Consider the following 15,043-nt stretch of genomic DNA (forward strand, 5'->3'; position numbering starts at 1 on the left):
GATGTAACGGTATACCAATATCTAAAGAAACGCTCAATCTAGACTTCGAACAACAAAATCGTAGATTGCTAATAGAAACCGGACACGAATAAAACAATTTATAAATGTAATTAAAAGGGATCTTAATTCAATTAAAACGTTTGATCAATTACATACTATTTTTGTAAAATGATAATTATTAATATAAAACACTGAACAAAATCAAATAATTTTAAGATTCGCCATGTCCAGCTAAACACAAATAAAAACGCATTATATCATAAGAGGCTAAAGGTTGTGTAGGTATTGAGTATGATAATTTTCTCTATGGCAGTTAGTTCGTCCAGTAGTTTATTACGGACGAAAATGACGTCACACATAATAAATTTATGTTCAGGTGAGTTTCGAAATTTTACGCCAAATAAAAAAGAAACTATCGGTTTCCTATTTTATTTATTTATTGATTAGGCGGCTGGACTAGCTCAACGGCCCACCTGATGTTAAGCGGTATTTGCCGGCGGGATTCGAACACCGGTGCATCGTTAGATACGAATGTAGGCACGTCTTATCGTTTAGGCCACGACGACTGCGTATTATAGAATCTTAGCGGGGAAAATTGTTCGTCACATTTTCCTAGGCGTGTGATTTATTTAATTGGACGCACAAGTGCATAATAATAAAATACTAAACTTCGATACATTATTTCGTTGAAAAAGCGGCGCGGCACGATAACCCTCATAATTCGGCCGTCTCAAGGCCTCAAGTTACATACCCGATCTAAATGACGCGACGGGGCAACGAACAGCCGCCGTCGCCCTGGACATATAATTTCTGGTCCTCCCGATCCACTCTCGGCGCATTTAGACATTCCTATCAACCGTCACCGTAAATATATTAAGTGTACAATCTATGGTCACCGTCCTCGTCAAAAGCGACAGAGTTCGGTAACTTTAACCAGACATAGCCCACTGAGTTTCTTGGCGAATCTTCTAAGTGGGTCGCGATTCCGATCCGGTGGTAGATTCAGCGAAGCACTGCTCTTGCTAGGGCTAATGATAGCAAGCTCTCTCAAGCCCTCAATCCTCAAGCTCTCTGAGCCCCGTGAGCTCGCCCATATGCAAGATAAAGCCATAATAACCCTTCAAGGCTACTGGCAGTTAGGTAGACAAAAAAAAGATACATTATTTATTATTTTTGCAAGAGTAATTAAATTAATAAATATACTAAGAAAAGAGGTACATACATACTAACTAATAAGCACCTTTCAAATATGGTCCCACGTTATTCTTTAGTGTAATATTAATACTTAATCTATTGTTTTCATTATATTACAATACTAATAAATTAACATAAAATATCAAAGCCAAAACTTATTTTGTTAAAGTTAAACTCAATTAAGTGTATTGATTTCAGCTTTTAAATGGTTTTTAAATAGTATACATAAGATTTACGAAAATCGAGGCAAAAATGTAATTAGCTTCTTTTTGCGGACATTTAAGAAAATATCCCACAACCATTTGAGTTATTCCGTATTTAACTTCGACAGATACCTAAACTACAGTAGGTAATTTAAAATAATCTACGTTACTCAGTTCTTACTACGGTCTATATTCATTGGATGACGATAGCCCACTGAGTTTCTCGCCGGATCTTCTCAGTGGGTCGCGTTTCCGATCCGGTGGTAGACTCTGCGAAGCACTGCTCTTGCTAGGGCCAAGGTTAGCAACACCTCCGGCTTGAGCCCCGAGAGCTCACTTCCACGCTAGAGTAACGCTAATATAGCCTTTCAAGGCTATGAGCATACGTAAGAAAAAAGTCGACGAACTAACAGAATAATAATATTGTCAGTATAAAACAATCAGCAATGTTGCAGCGACGTGACGTCAACGTCGAACCAAGAGTCAGAATGTTTCTGCATCCGTTTTTTAAGCTATTGCATAGATTTTATCGCAGGATTTGAGCGCGGCGACCGAATCAAGAAATTCCGTAACGAAAAGAAAACCTAATACCCCCACTCCGCCTACCATATAGCTCGCGTTCAATACATTCACACGTTGCACTTGTGAAGTGTTTGTGAAGAAGCGCGCGGCGTGACGTCTCACTGCATGCGCATCATGAAAGGTCTGCCCATCTCTCTCTTGCCCGGTCTAGCTTATAAGTGTGAAGGGGACAGTTAATGTTTTGCTTTTGTTAATGTTTATAAATATAACGTGGTCTTATTTTTTTATTGTTTTAATATTAAATTATTATTGTCTAATTATAATTGCGTAAGTTGATAAAAATGCTATGCAATAGCTTTATCGCGGCAGTCTCCGAGTGCAACACGTGTTTTTTTTTTGTCGATGCAGACAAAATCATAAACGATTTGCCTGAGGTTATTTCACCTGCGTAAACTTTGTAATTCGAAAATGTCGAGACCGGCTATAAAAGTAACGTATAGTGTTTCTTCGGAAACAATATGCCGATTTACATTTTATTTTAGTGAGTACACGACATAGCTCGACCGTATCTTGTGGAAGTCACAACGTCGACTGTCGTTGTACACTTTAACAGATGAAGTTAGGAAACTCGTTTGTGTAGTGTGAACAATCTTTTCCTGGAAACCATAAAATATGACCGAGAAAGGAGGGTGGGGGACCTTTCCGTACGGATTCACTGGAATCACCATCGAATCATAGAAAATGAACAAATAAATATTATTATTCTTATATCTGTAACTTCAGACAAAGAGACCAAATTATTTCCGTATACGAATACATCTATCTATATATATAAAAATGTATTGCTGTTCGTTAGTCTCGCTAAAACTCGAGAACGGCTGGACTGATTTCGCTAATTTTGATCTTGAATTATTTGTGGAAGTCCAGAGAAGGTTTAAAAGGTTAGATAAATATGAAAATGATCGGAATTAAATGAAAATAACAATTTTGTTTTTCCTTTGATGTGTCCTTCGTCGGGCGGATTCCTTGTTAGGTCTTATATCTATCGATTGAGGCACTACGAAGTCTGCCGGGTCAGCTAGTATTTAAATAAAAAACAGTACTGTGTTAAGTTAGCGGGATTCTCTCGTGTTCCTGCATAGATTATCACCGCCACCGTTCAAGTCAACAACATTGTTCGCAGTTTGATACTTAATCATCTTGTCTTCGGTGCTCTGTACTCGTTCTTGGAGTATTTCGATTGTACGATTCAATAACTTTATCTCTTCTTGCAATGGATATATCTGCATGTTCATTTGCATCAGCTCTTTCTCGTGGGCGAGTTGAAGCGTGTGAAGCTGGGGCAGAAAGATTGAAACTCTCGATAATTCAAGTTCTCGTGGTGACGGAATAATCGAAAATTGTAACGAATACCATCTAACATGTTATACATACAATTAATGTTTAATCGTCTCCGGTGCGAACCCTAATAAGTACGATTTAAAAAAAAAAGTCACAATAAAAATAATAATGTTATTAACAAAGTATTCCTTCGACGAAGGAACAACGAAAATATGCTCGATTGAAACTGGTTTTCCAGAAATATAATACATTAATTCTTAAAATCGGAGGGCTTTCGGTAACGATTAATGATTACTAAGCGCTCACGAATGAATCTGTATTTCATAATTGTCTTTTTTTGTGATGTATGAAATATGTAGGCTGATTTAATTTTTTTTATGATTGAGGAATTACTAGCCGCCCTGAGGCCTTTCCAGTTTCACCAGAACAGGTGGGCGAGCAAGATCTCAGTCAGGAGGAGTGGGATTTGCTAACAGCTACCCGAGCACCTTCAAAAGAGACCTAATAACTTAGGAGTAGCTGCTTCGTGAATGATGAAAGGCTAATTTCATCTTTCTTAGAGATAGCTAAACACTATTAGTGCAGATAGATACCTACATTTCAGAACCTTATGTTACTGGTGTAGGATGTCTTGTCAGTTTGCACGAGTAGGTACCACCACCCTGCCTATAGCCGTTGTAACTATACTGAGACCTTAGAACTCATATATCTCAAGATGGGTGGCGGCATTTATGCTGTAGATGTCTATGGGCTCCAGTGACCACTTAAAATCAAGTGGGCCGTGAGCTCGTCCACCCAACTAGGCAATAAAAATAAAATAAGAAAAAGTACCAATATCAGAAATATTCATGGTCGTTGAGCGTCGGACTGTATCTACCACTGATCGATGGGAGACAAAAACAGACACATTTTTATTTTTGATAGAAAACAATTGAGGAGCACTTAGCTTCCAAATCAACTTACATCTTGTATCCTTTTCTTTTTCAAAACTATGAAGTCTTCGTTGGTTCGCTTTAAAGAGTCTAAAAGACTGCTTTTCTCTTGTACGAGCACTTCGTTCTCCTTCCGGACTTCAGTTAATTCAGCTTCCATCTCTGTGTTCATACGTGCCAATATATTCTCGGTAGACTTTCCTTGTTTACCGCTCACCTTTTTGTGTGGATTCAAATTGAGTAAAACTGAAAGGCACAAAGCGGTAAGTTAAAAATCGTTTATCGAAATTTCGAAGATCTAATAATACTTACCTTCTTTCTCCTTTTGCAGAGTTCGCAGATTCTTTCTCAGCTCTTCCGTCTCTCGATTTATTTTGCCAATAGTACGCTGTTTGGCAGTTAGTTCGACTTGTAATCCTTTAATGGTCGCCACCAAATAACTGTCTTCTTTTAATCTATTCAAGATTAGTGTGGAATTTTGTGATACTCTGCTTACTGCGGACGACGTTCGATCAGGCTTTAGTAGCGTTTGCGTACCGATCGTGTGCTGATTTCTTGGTCCCGTTTGAACGGCTACATCAATAAGATTGGTCTTATTTAATCGATTTCTTGTTTCGTTATTCACTCGACGTTCATCCATGAGTTGTCTTTCGACATCAATGATATGTTTTTCATACTTTTGTTTCATGTCTCCAAATTTTTCTTGAAGTGTCATTAAAATACCCTGAAAATGATCCTCTTTATCTTTTAACTCTATTTCTAAACGGGATATACGCTCTTCAAGCAATTTCTTTTTATTATCTTCAACTGTTGACGATTTCGATGCAACTGTAAAATATCATATACACTATATATACACTAATGGATTTCCTTATCATGAATAGTCATCAATATCAGTTACATATTTACCTATTTCCGTCTGTGCATGGCTGAAATAGCCCCTTAGGCTACCAGAGAATAGGTAAGGGAAAAAACTTACCTATTAGAGCTGATACCGAATCTGGATGTTTCCGTTTCAAAATTAATTCCATTTCTTTAACTTGCCTTTGAAGATCTTGTATAACAATAGCGTCTTTATCACGCTGTATAGTCAAATTCTTCCTGTCGTTTCTTTCTTTATTCAATTCAGCCATTATTTTACCTTCATTCTCCTGTAAGGTTTTCAATTGAGAATTTCTGTTTTCATATTCTTTACCAAGTCTACTAATGAATTTTTCGCATTCTATCAATTTTAAATCAGCTACATGTTTCTCTTCGTTGACTTTATCCAATTTCTTTCGAAGTAATTTATTATCATCTGTTAACTGTACGTTTGTAAGTTCAAGACTCTTGGCCCTTTCATTTGTATCTTTTAGTTCTTCTAACAAGTTTTCATGTTTACAAACATTCGCTTTCTTAGGTGAATTACTTGAGAATCTCGCGACTTTACCGGCGTCTTTCTTGGAATCAATAACACCGGCTGAGAACGGCCTGGATTTTGATTTACGCCGAGATTCAACGTTTTCTTTAACGTTATGTTTAGCATATTGGTTGACCTAGAAACATATTTTTAACATATATTTTAATATATATGACGCAGCTTGAATACATCCCACGTCAATTCGACACTCACTACTTACAGTATCGAGGTCGACTATCAGAATGCAAGAAAAGCTATCAACCGTAATGAGTTAAGCTAGATAAATAAATCGTTAAAAACGTATTTACAGTCAACAAAGTTTGTCATCGGAGGTAAATAACTGCAACTTGAGGCAATGACCGGGCATGGCGCCCGCTCAACTTGAGAACAAGTTATCATTCAGGTTCCAAAACAAATAAAAATCGAGTGGAACGATTCGGAAGTTAATTTGCGATATCCGAAGCTTTGGAGCATAAATACTTTTAATATCATTTCGCAGATTTTGTTGGACAAAGATAATTTTTAATGGACTATTTATTGAGTATATTTTAGTTGACTCAACTATTCAGGAACATCCGGTCTTCCTTATTGTATTACTTCCTATGATACTACGATGCATTCCTAAGCTCACTGAATTTATAGTATCGCACTACTAAAAAGATATATCGTGATCTTATTACTAGTGCGATTTCTCAATAATTATTTTATTTTCTATGTTGCTTAGTTATGAATTTAAGTTGATGACAATTTTTTGGCGATAGGTTCAAAGAATGACTTCGTAATTTTGTTCACCAACAAGCATAGTAAATGTAAACCATTGAATACATGATAATCAAAACCTGAATATTTTCTATATCATCACAATTAATAAGTGCATGCCATACGTTTCATTTTTCATTCTTTACACTTATCTTGTCGCCCGAGTTTAATTTCATTGACAGATCCTGAAATCATCGTCTTAACACTACCAGTAAGCTACGGCTTCAAGAGACAGCAGATAGCGCAGTCGTTTAAGTGAAAAAGATAAGTTGAGAGAGCTTAAAAGGCGCAAAACGAGGTGTCCGGTCGCATCATTGAAACGCGGCTGAGAGGCGGCGGTTCGTCGAAGCCCCCCGAACCAGCTCTGCAGTCAAAACCGAACTTTACGTTCAGTAGCCATGGGATCCAAGAGGCAAACGGTCGTGTTGTTTTTAGCGGCCCTAACCGTCGTTCTCAGCTCACCTCTGATCAATGAACTACAGCCGGGAGAAGGTATGCCGAACTAAATTCGTTTTCTTCGATATTTATAAAGTAAACGTAATTGAATAATTTTTGTTATTTTATCGAAGACATGACACGGTCCAGAGTTTTTTTTTTTTAAATCTGTCGTCTTATAAAATTGGTTTTGTTTTATCATTTTGTTTTTAATTGTTTATTCAACAAATTTAAAAGCCAAATCAAGTCTGTAGAGCACATTGTCATAAGGTCTTCAAAACTTTAGATTATTCCTTAAAAGTTTTATGATATACATTCGCATGCAGTTTACCAATAATAAAACTCTTTTTTTTATCAAGGGCTAATGACATCGTTTTAGGACGGTTTTTCGGTTCTATGTCGTATCATTTACCGTTAAATTATCGCATTCTAGTGTATGGATACTTTCTCTAATTTTACACAATTATACTTTTTTTATTATTATTTTAGACTTGATAAACTTATTGTTAGATGCGTTACGGAATGTGAATTAGTATTCAAAACTCAAAATATCAGCCTTTATCTATAATGCGTACAATAATATTAATATAGCGGAAACTCCTCAATATTAAATTGAATGCGCCGCTAGAACCGTTACACAAAGATCGGGCTAAGCGCGAGTGGAAAACGAACCTCGGCCAGAGAAAGTCATTTAAACATGTCACACGAAGCACGGGACGAACATTTTAATTATAATTTCTATTTAAAAATTCTTTACGCGTCTTCGCATCCTAAAAAAACAAACGAACATATCCGCTATTGTTCAGTTTCGTTTTTAATTCGTCACAGCGCAACACTTAAATGAGGAGTAGATTGAATCGTTATGACCATTGTGTTACGGTATACTATTGTTCTATGACTGCACAATAAACATCCATGTAAAAACAAAAGGTGTTGAATTCGTAATCAAGATTATCCTCGCGGTAATCGCTATAATAACACGTAATCATTCACGATAATACCTAGTCGTGAAGCAAATATACAATAATATACACGAACCGCATGATTACATTTTGATTATAGGACATCCCTCACGATTCAGTATAATTGCCTTTCAGAATGGCCACAACGCAATTCGGTAAGACAACCGGTAGCTGATGACCAAACAGAACAGACACTGACAGAGGACTTCTCAACTGACGATCCGGCCCCAGCCGCAGTTGTTGAAGATGCAATAATAGTAGCGAAAACAATTGAACGCGATCATGAGCCGAAAAAAATTGATTACTCCGGTTCACAAGTGTGGCAAGTTTCCACTACAAAATCTGGAGCTCGTCAAGTAATCGGAAGACTTCGACGAAGAAACCGTAAGATTGGTTTTTTTTTAAAGCTCTTCAATCTATATATAGGTATATAAAAATGTTTTGCTGTTCGTTAGTCTCGCTAAAACTCGAGAACGGCTGGACCGATTTGGCTAATTTTGGTCTTGAATTGTTCGTGGAAGTCCAGAGAAGGTTTAAAAGGCAGATAAATATGAAAATACTCGGAATTAAATAAAAATAACAATTTTGTTTTCCCTTTTATGTGTCCCCCGTCGGACGGATTCCTTTTGTTTGTTTTATGTTTATTTTATACAAAAGTTTCGGTCTTTTATTTATCGATTGAGCACTACGAAGTCTGTCGGGTCAGCTAGTCGCGTCATAAAATAAATAGCTTTAATACATTTAACATTACAGTGATTTCTACATGGGGCGGGAATCAGTCTTCTGTCGACATCCTTATCAAACCGAATGTCGTAGAAAATATTACACGTGTCTTCAAAAGAGAGAGCATAGACTACAATGTCGTGATAGAAGATTTACAAAAGAGGATCAATGAGGAAAACCCGCCGCTCGATAACGACGAAATTGAACTGCAAGACAGACGAGGTAAGTTCTATAATTTAAGAAGAAAGGACAGTGTTCTCTGGTAATAATCCAAGAGCTACGTTTTGTTCCAGCGAGAGCTCACAATTTTTGGCGTTACAGGGCACCTAATCAACGTTTAGGTTTATTTAGCGCTTATATGGGCTACAATTCACTGAACATACCAATGGAATATTGGCCGAATGCAAATTGGGGTTCGTTGTTGAATATCGGCACAAAATTTGGATTGTAATGCACGTTTTCGTCTGTTCTAATATTCTCTTTTGGTTCTGTTAGCGTGATTTTAACATTATGGCGTGTGATTGTGAATGCTAACACGGCGTTACCATTATTGTGAATAACTGTTTTTTTTTTTCAATTTGACTGTCTGTCTAATTTGGATACACTCAGCTCGACGACTGACTCAAAAGTTTTGCAGATCAGCAATTTTCATTGAACACATGAGTGGATGAAGGGGATATGATACAATTTTATTAATTTTGAGAAAACGAGCAACAAGCTCTTGTTGCTTGTAATTTTTCTTCGTACATAAGTCTTTCACCACATGCAATTTCTAAAAATATCCTTTAAGCCCGGAGTTTTAAGGTCTAATGTGGTTTATAGGCACATAACACCTTCATTCAATGTAAAAACTAAAAAATCTTAGAAAATGTACTTAGCCCCTTCATCCACTCATGTCTTCAATTGTAACTGGTAACTTATCACTGCAGGTCACCGAATGACATGGAAACAGTATCACAGGTTAGAAGATATTTACGGCTTTATGGATTACTTGGCAAAAACCTATCCTTCTATCATCAGTGTGAAATCAATAGGAAAATCATTTGAAGGTCGAGATCTTAAGGTAAATTCGATCCTTCCTGTATGCATCTTGAATATCGACGCTTGAAAGGCAAACGTGACTAAGCGACAATAACTGCTTTGTACATAAATAATAGGCAATAACCATTTCCGATGCGCAAAAAAAATATATTTCTAGGTTTATTAAAATCATTTCAAGCCTACAGCTACTAGCTAGATTCTACTACAGCTAGATTCGTTAAAATAAATTTTGTTTTCAGGTATTTCAACTTTAAATTAGTCTACTGTAAAGTTCACGCATTGTCGCTTACTCACGTTTGCCTTTCAAGCGTCGATATGTAGTTAACATCGGAAATAAACTCTACTGTTTCATTATTTAGTTAATTATCAATGGCTACTAAAACGGAATTCGTTGACATCTATAAATGAGTGTTGTTTAGTTAAGCATTTCCTATAAACGAACATTAAGAGTCCTTAATATTTTATAAAAAAAATTTACTGCCCTTGTAGGCAGACTAGCATACGGCCTACCTGAAAGTGAGTGGTTACAGTCGCTCATGGACATCAGCAATGCCAGGGACAGAGTCAAGCGGCTGCCTACAGTTTAATAACCACGCTGTCTATTTCTGCCGTGAAGCAGTAATGCGTTTCGGTTTGAAGGGTGGGGTAACCGTTGTAACTATACTTGAGACCTTAGAAATTATATCTCAAGGTGGGTGGCGCTTTTACGTTGTAGATGTATATGGGCTCCAGTAACCACTTAACACAAGGTGGGCTGTGAGCTCGTACACCCATCTAAGCAATAAAAGATAAAAATCCTCAAGCTGCATACAGTTTCATATTATAACAAACTTTTAATCAATGAATAGAGTTGATCTTTTTCGTTCTATACCAGATACTCCGCATATCAAACGGTAAACCAGACAACAAAGCCGTGTTCATCGACGGCGGTATCCACGCTCGTGAATGGATAAGTCCGGCAACCGTCACTTACTTTATCTACCAGTTTGCTGAGTATTTCGATGTGGAATCTGACGATATTAAGGGCATCGACTGGTAAGAATAGAATTAGTACTTAATTGTCTTATTTAAAATTACTTTTACGGTTTAATCTCGCTTTTTTTAGACATTATAATAAGAGATTAAACCGTAAAAATATTTTTAATTATGTAAAATACTATTAATTTTCTTAATGATTCGAGTCGTTGTCGTAGTCCCGGGACTTGGGGGGTGTGTCCAGTAGTGAACGTCTGTAAACTGAAAAACTATTAGTTTATTCCGTAGATGGATGATCGAGCTCATGGCACAGATATTATCTTGTGGTAACCAATGCCTAGATGTTGTTGTATGTTGTTGTCACCGCCCTTCAAATCGGAATGAATGACTGTTTCACATGACTGGATGACTGTTTCACGGCATAAATAAAGAGAATAGTGGTGCCCCTGTGGGTCTCCAAAGCGCCCTACAGTAACTAAGTCAAGGGTTACCAAACTTATTCTGTCTACTGCCCACTTTGAGGATAAATTATTTTTTAGCGCCCCCATTTTTTCACCTATTTAAAGACCACTATAGCGAGAACTCAGTCGGTGTTTAAGAGTCCTCTCCTTTAGCTGAAATTACAAATCGCGTCCCAAGCCTCTACACAACACCCCCATTTTTTTCTTGGTCTCTTACCCCTTTGGGCCCGCAGCGCGAATAAGGGGGCGTTATCGCCCACTTTGGGAAAGGCTGCACTGAGTGATGGTCGGCGTCCGCAGTACGCATAAATATAACTAACGCAAATGCCCACTATCCGGTGAACACCTTTACCGGTTATACCATACCGGTTTTTAATAAGCCTTATGTTAATTCAACAACGCATTTTATAATTTTCAAAATAAGGCCTCCAAAGTTGTATACCAGAGAATCGTACATGAACTGTCATGTTGTGAACATAAACGTTTAGATGATACGAACACGGCCTTCTAGGGCCACTTATAAGTTCCTACATTACTTCCTTCCTTCATTAGTATTCCCCTCATCTTCTATTCCTCTACTCACATTTACTAATTAATTCCTGTCGTAAATAATGATGATAGAACGTTTTAGAACACACACAGTTTGACATCACTGTCGTGCCTATTCCATTGTGAAGTAAGCAAGCTTGTTCTTGTTTATCCAGCGGGATAGATGTCATTATAATTGGACTTTTGAAAGATTATTTCAAATTAATTCACAATAAATGGCTCCTTTACCCACTTATATCAATTAGTATTTATGTTTTGATAATGTTAACGTATTCTGCTAAAAATCAAGACAACACTATAGGTATTTCATGCCGGTCGTGAATCCAGATGGATACGAATATACACATACCGTGGATCGTCTCTGGAGGAAGAATAGAAAGCCCGGTTACCGTGCTTGCACTGGTACTGATCTCAACAGAAACTTTGGGTAGGTTTTTTTTTATTGCTTAGACGTGTGGACTAGCTGACAGCCCACCTGGTGTTAAGTGGTTACTGGAGCCCATAGACATCTTCAACGTAAATGCGCCACACACCTTGAGATATAGCTTCTAAGGTCTCAGTATAGTTACAACGGCTACCCCACCCTTCAAACCGAAACGCATTATTGCTTCACGGCAGAAATAGGCGGGGCGGTGGTACCTACCCGTGCGGGCTCACAAGAGCCTACCACCAGTAATTACGCAAATTATAATTTTGCGGGTTTGATTTTTATTACACGATGTTATTCCTTCACCGTGGAAGTCAATCGTGAACGTTAGTTAAGTACGTATTTCATCAGAAAAATTGGTACCCGCCAGCGGGAATCGAACACCGGTGCATCGCTAGATACGAATGCACCGGAGGTCTTATCCTTTAGGCCACGACGACTTTTTTTAAAGTTCAGTACATAACAGGTGTTTATAAAAGTTAAGTACTTTATATATGTAATACATTTGTATGTTATAGAACATTTTTTTCCAATAGGCCCTTTTAAACGCACTTAAATCTATCACTTAAATGACATGACACCAAAAAAAACGGCAAGTCGGATCGGGGGTTGTCCTTACCAAATGTCTAAAATATAGTCCTAAATTTACTCCTAGATTTTTTTAACGGCAGCCTTCCTTCGAATTCGAAACAACATTAAATTCGCACACACTATAGCACTTATGTAATTAATTAGTCTCTTTTTTCATTAATCTTGATTTTTTATAGACATCATTGGGGCGGCAAAGGCGCATCAAACAGTCCGTGCAGTGAAATATATCGTGGAAGTAATGCCTTTTCAGAACCAGAAACATTAGCTTTATCTGTAAGTGTAATCTACAGTAGTAGCAATCATAGAACAAAAGGTATTTTACATATAATTGTATTGTGCTAAAACATTTTAAAGATATACAAGATATGCAGATATACAAGTTCCGGTCCACATTTAGACTTTAGTTGATTGGGCAAAAAACACCACTTGGTCGAAAGTCTTCCCTTTCTCATTTCCTCCAAATATGCTATTTGGTAATAATTACAAAAGAAATAAATGAAACTAATGCATTCCAAAAGTTCAATAAAAACATATAACCTGTGATGAGGAGATTTAGAATAGGTTCTTTTTTTAATATTCTACTTCAAAATTTGCAGGAATTTATAAAATCAAGCGCGGCTAACTTCTCTGCATATGTTACATACCATAGCTATGGTCAATACATGCTTTATCCATGGGGTTATGATAATGCAGTGCCTCCAGACTACAAGGATTTAGATAATCTTGGGAAAAAGATGGCAGAGGTAAGTCCTAGTATCACATTATTGTATATCAATATTATATATCAATAATGTAAGAAAATTAATAGACTGGCTTAACTTAATAAACTTATAAGAATCCATATACAATAAATTTAGATAGCTGTTTTTAAGAGCATAAAAGACCTGAAATGATAGCATAGAAGATATGTGGGTGGTGGCTTTTTTACTTGCAAATTTTATCATCATTACAATATTATTTTTATATTATTAACTAAACATTAAACATCAATCATAAGTCATGATAATCACAAAGCTATTTTAATTGAAGCAGATATTATACATTAGGATAATGACACTACATTTCAGGCAATCTCAAAAACCGGAGGTTCTCAATATCAAGTCGGTTCATCTAGTGGCCTCCTTTACCCTGCAGCAGGTGGCTCAGATGACTGGGCGAAATCACAAGGAATCAAATACTCTTACACTATTGAACTTAGTGACACAGGACGTTATGGTTTTGTTCTACCTACATCGTTCATTGTACCCGTTGCTAAGGAAAATTTAGCTGGCTTGAGGGTTCTTGCTAGCCAAGTTATCAAGGAATAATTTAATATTGCCATTGAGTAGATAGTACTGCATTTATGAATATAATCATAAGATTGATGCATTTATTTTTATAATTAATTAATTATGTGCATATTTATATTATATCTTAATAAATTCTACTTTCACAAATGTATTTGTTTTTTTTAATTGTCTTCAATTGTCGCTATGGTAATAAATCTGAACACAAAAATGGAAATTATTTTATTTTTAACTAGCTGGCCCAGCAGACTTCGTAGTGCCTCAATCGATAAATAAAAGACCTAAACTTTTGTATAAAATAAACTTAAAACAAACAAAAGGGACGCGACGGGGGACACATCAAAGTAAAAACAAAATTGTAATTTTTATTTAATTCTGAGCATTTTTATATTTATCTACATTTTAAACCATCTCTGGACTTCTACAAATAATTCAAGACCAAAATTAGCCAAATCGGAATTTTAGCGAGACTAACAAACAGCAATTATTTTTTATATATTCAGATATAAGGGATATCTTATTTGGCATCGAACGGCTGTATGCCATGAACTAGCATTACTGTTAGTTTAAATTAGCTTATTTGCTTTTCTTGGAATTATTGCACAGACATTACAGAACAATGGTATAAGGCATTGTGTTATTTTAATAGATAGCTTAACCTAGTAATCCTAACTTATTTTCAAAGTTTAGGTTACTAACTACATTTACCTTATTTTGTGATGGTTTTTCTATTTCTTGACTATTTTCAGTTGGTTTGGTTACCAGTATTTCTGGTATTGTTGACGGTTCACTTTTCTCCGGTGTTAGTTTATGAATTTTAGCGGAAACGGGGCTGTTTTTCAGAAGATTTTCCGTCTCCAAGGCTATATCTTCCGCTCTTTTTAAAATTAACTCTACGTCGTCCACGTCACCTTCTAATAGTTTTTCTTCCGTTTTCCCACCAGATAGCTTATTAATTTCACTAAGTATCATTTTAATTTCTTCGTCACTATCTTTAAAAGCTTCACAAGTCTTTTCGATATGTAAAAACTCTCTTGTAGACAAACTATTATCGTTCGATGGTAGGTCTTGATTTTGTGCCATTAAACTCTTCGCCATTGTAAATTGATATCTCTTAATTTACAATTTTCTCAATCTTATCAGCGTACTATTACTCACTGTTAAATAAAACTCACTGGCAATAGAAAATAAGCTAACCTTCCCTGAAGTCCTATTTTCAATCAAACTATCAAACCAATTTCAG

At 36.4% G+C, this 15,043-nt stretch overlaps 2 protein-coding genes across 2 annotated transcripts; one reads left to right on the forward strand and one right to left on the reverse strand.

Annotated features, from left to right (window-relative positions):
- Positions 1-2,901: 2,901 nt before the first annotated feature.
- On the reverse strand, positions 2,902-15,032 carry LOC114244134 (uncharacterized). Its single transcript, XM_028175851.2, has 5 exons — positions 14,509-15,032; positions 5,172-5,727; positions 4,505-5,020; positions 4,224-4,438; positions 2,902-3,256 (listed from the first exon to the last, which is right to left on the reverse strand). The coding sequence occupies exons 1-5, from the start codon at positions 14,896-14,898 to the stop codon at positions 3,032-3,034; spliced, it is 1,902 nt and encodes a 633-aa protein (XP_028031652.2). The 5' UTR covers positions 14,899-15,032; the 3' UTR covers positions 2,902-3,031.
- Mf-cpa (molting fluid carboxypeptidase A) lies at positions 6,644-13,950 on the forward strand. Its single transcript, XM_028175855.2, has 9 exons — positions 6,644-6,842; positions 7,883-8,131; positions 8,501-8,692; positions 9,400-9,533; positions 10,386-10,546; positions 11,798-11,923; positions 12,691-12,787; positions 13,111-13,257; positions 13,582-13,950. The coding sequence occupies exons 1-9, from the start codon at positions 6,749-6,751 to the stop codon at positions 13,819-13,821; spliced, it is 1,440 nt and encodes a 479-aa protein (XP_028031656.2). The 5' UTR covers positions 6,644-6,748; the 3' UTR covers positions 13,822-13,950.
- Positions 15,033-15,043: the final 11 nt, after the last annotated feature.

The sequence above is a fragment of the Bombyx mandarina genome, chromosome 03, assembly GCF_030267445.1.
Source record: "Bombyx mandarina strain Sakado chromosome 03, ASM3026744v2".
NCBI classification, from domain to species: domain Eukaryota; kingdom Metazoa; phylum Arthropoda; class Insecta; order Lepidoptera; family Bombycidae; genus Bombyx; species Bombyx mandarina.

Excerpts from the sequence above, each read along its gene's own strand:
- Mf-cpa (XM_028175855.2), top strand. The coding sequence starts at position 6,749 with ATGGGATCCAAGAGGCAAACGGTCGTGTTGTTTTTAGCGGCCCTAACC. Across the intron at positions 9,534-10,385 it reads TTGAAGGTCGAGATCTTAAG|ATACTCCGCATATCAAACGG; the intron begins GTAAATTCGATC and ends GTTCTATACCAG. Across the intron at positions 11,924-12,690 it reads GATCTCAACAGAAACTTTGG|ACATCATTGGGGCGGCAAAG; the intron begins GTAGGTTTTTTT and ends GATTTTTTATAG.
- LOC114244134 (XM_028175851.2), bottom strand. The coding sequence starts at position 14,898 with ATGGCGAAGAGTTTAATGGCACAAAATCAAGACCTACCATCGAACGAT. Across the intron at positions 5,728-14,508 it reads AAAAACCATCACAAAATAAG|GTCAACCAATATGCTAAACA; the intron begins GTAAATGTAGTT and ends ATATGTTTCTAG. Across the intron at positions 5,021-5,171 it reads TTCGGTATCAGCTCTAATAG|TTGCATCGAAATCGTCAACA; the intron begins GTAAGTTTTTTC and ends GATATTTTACAG.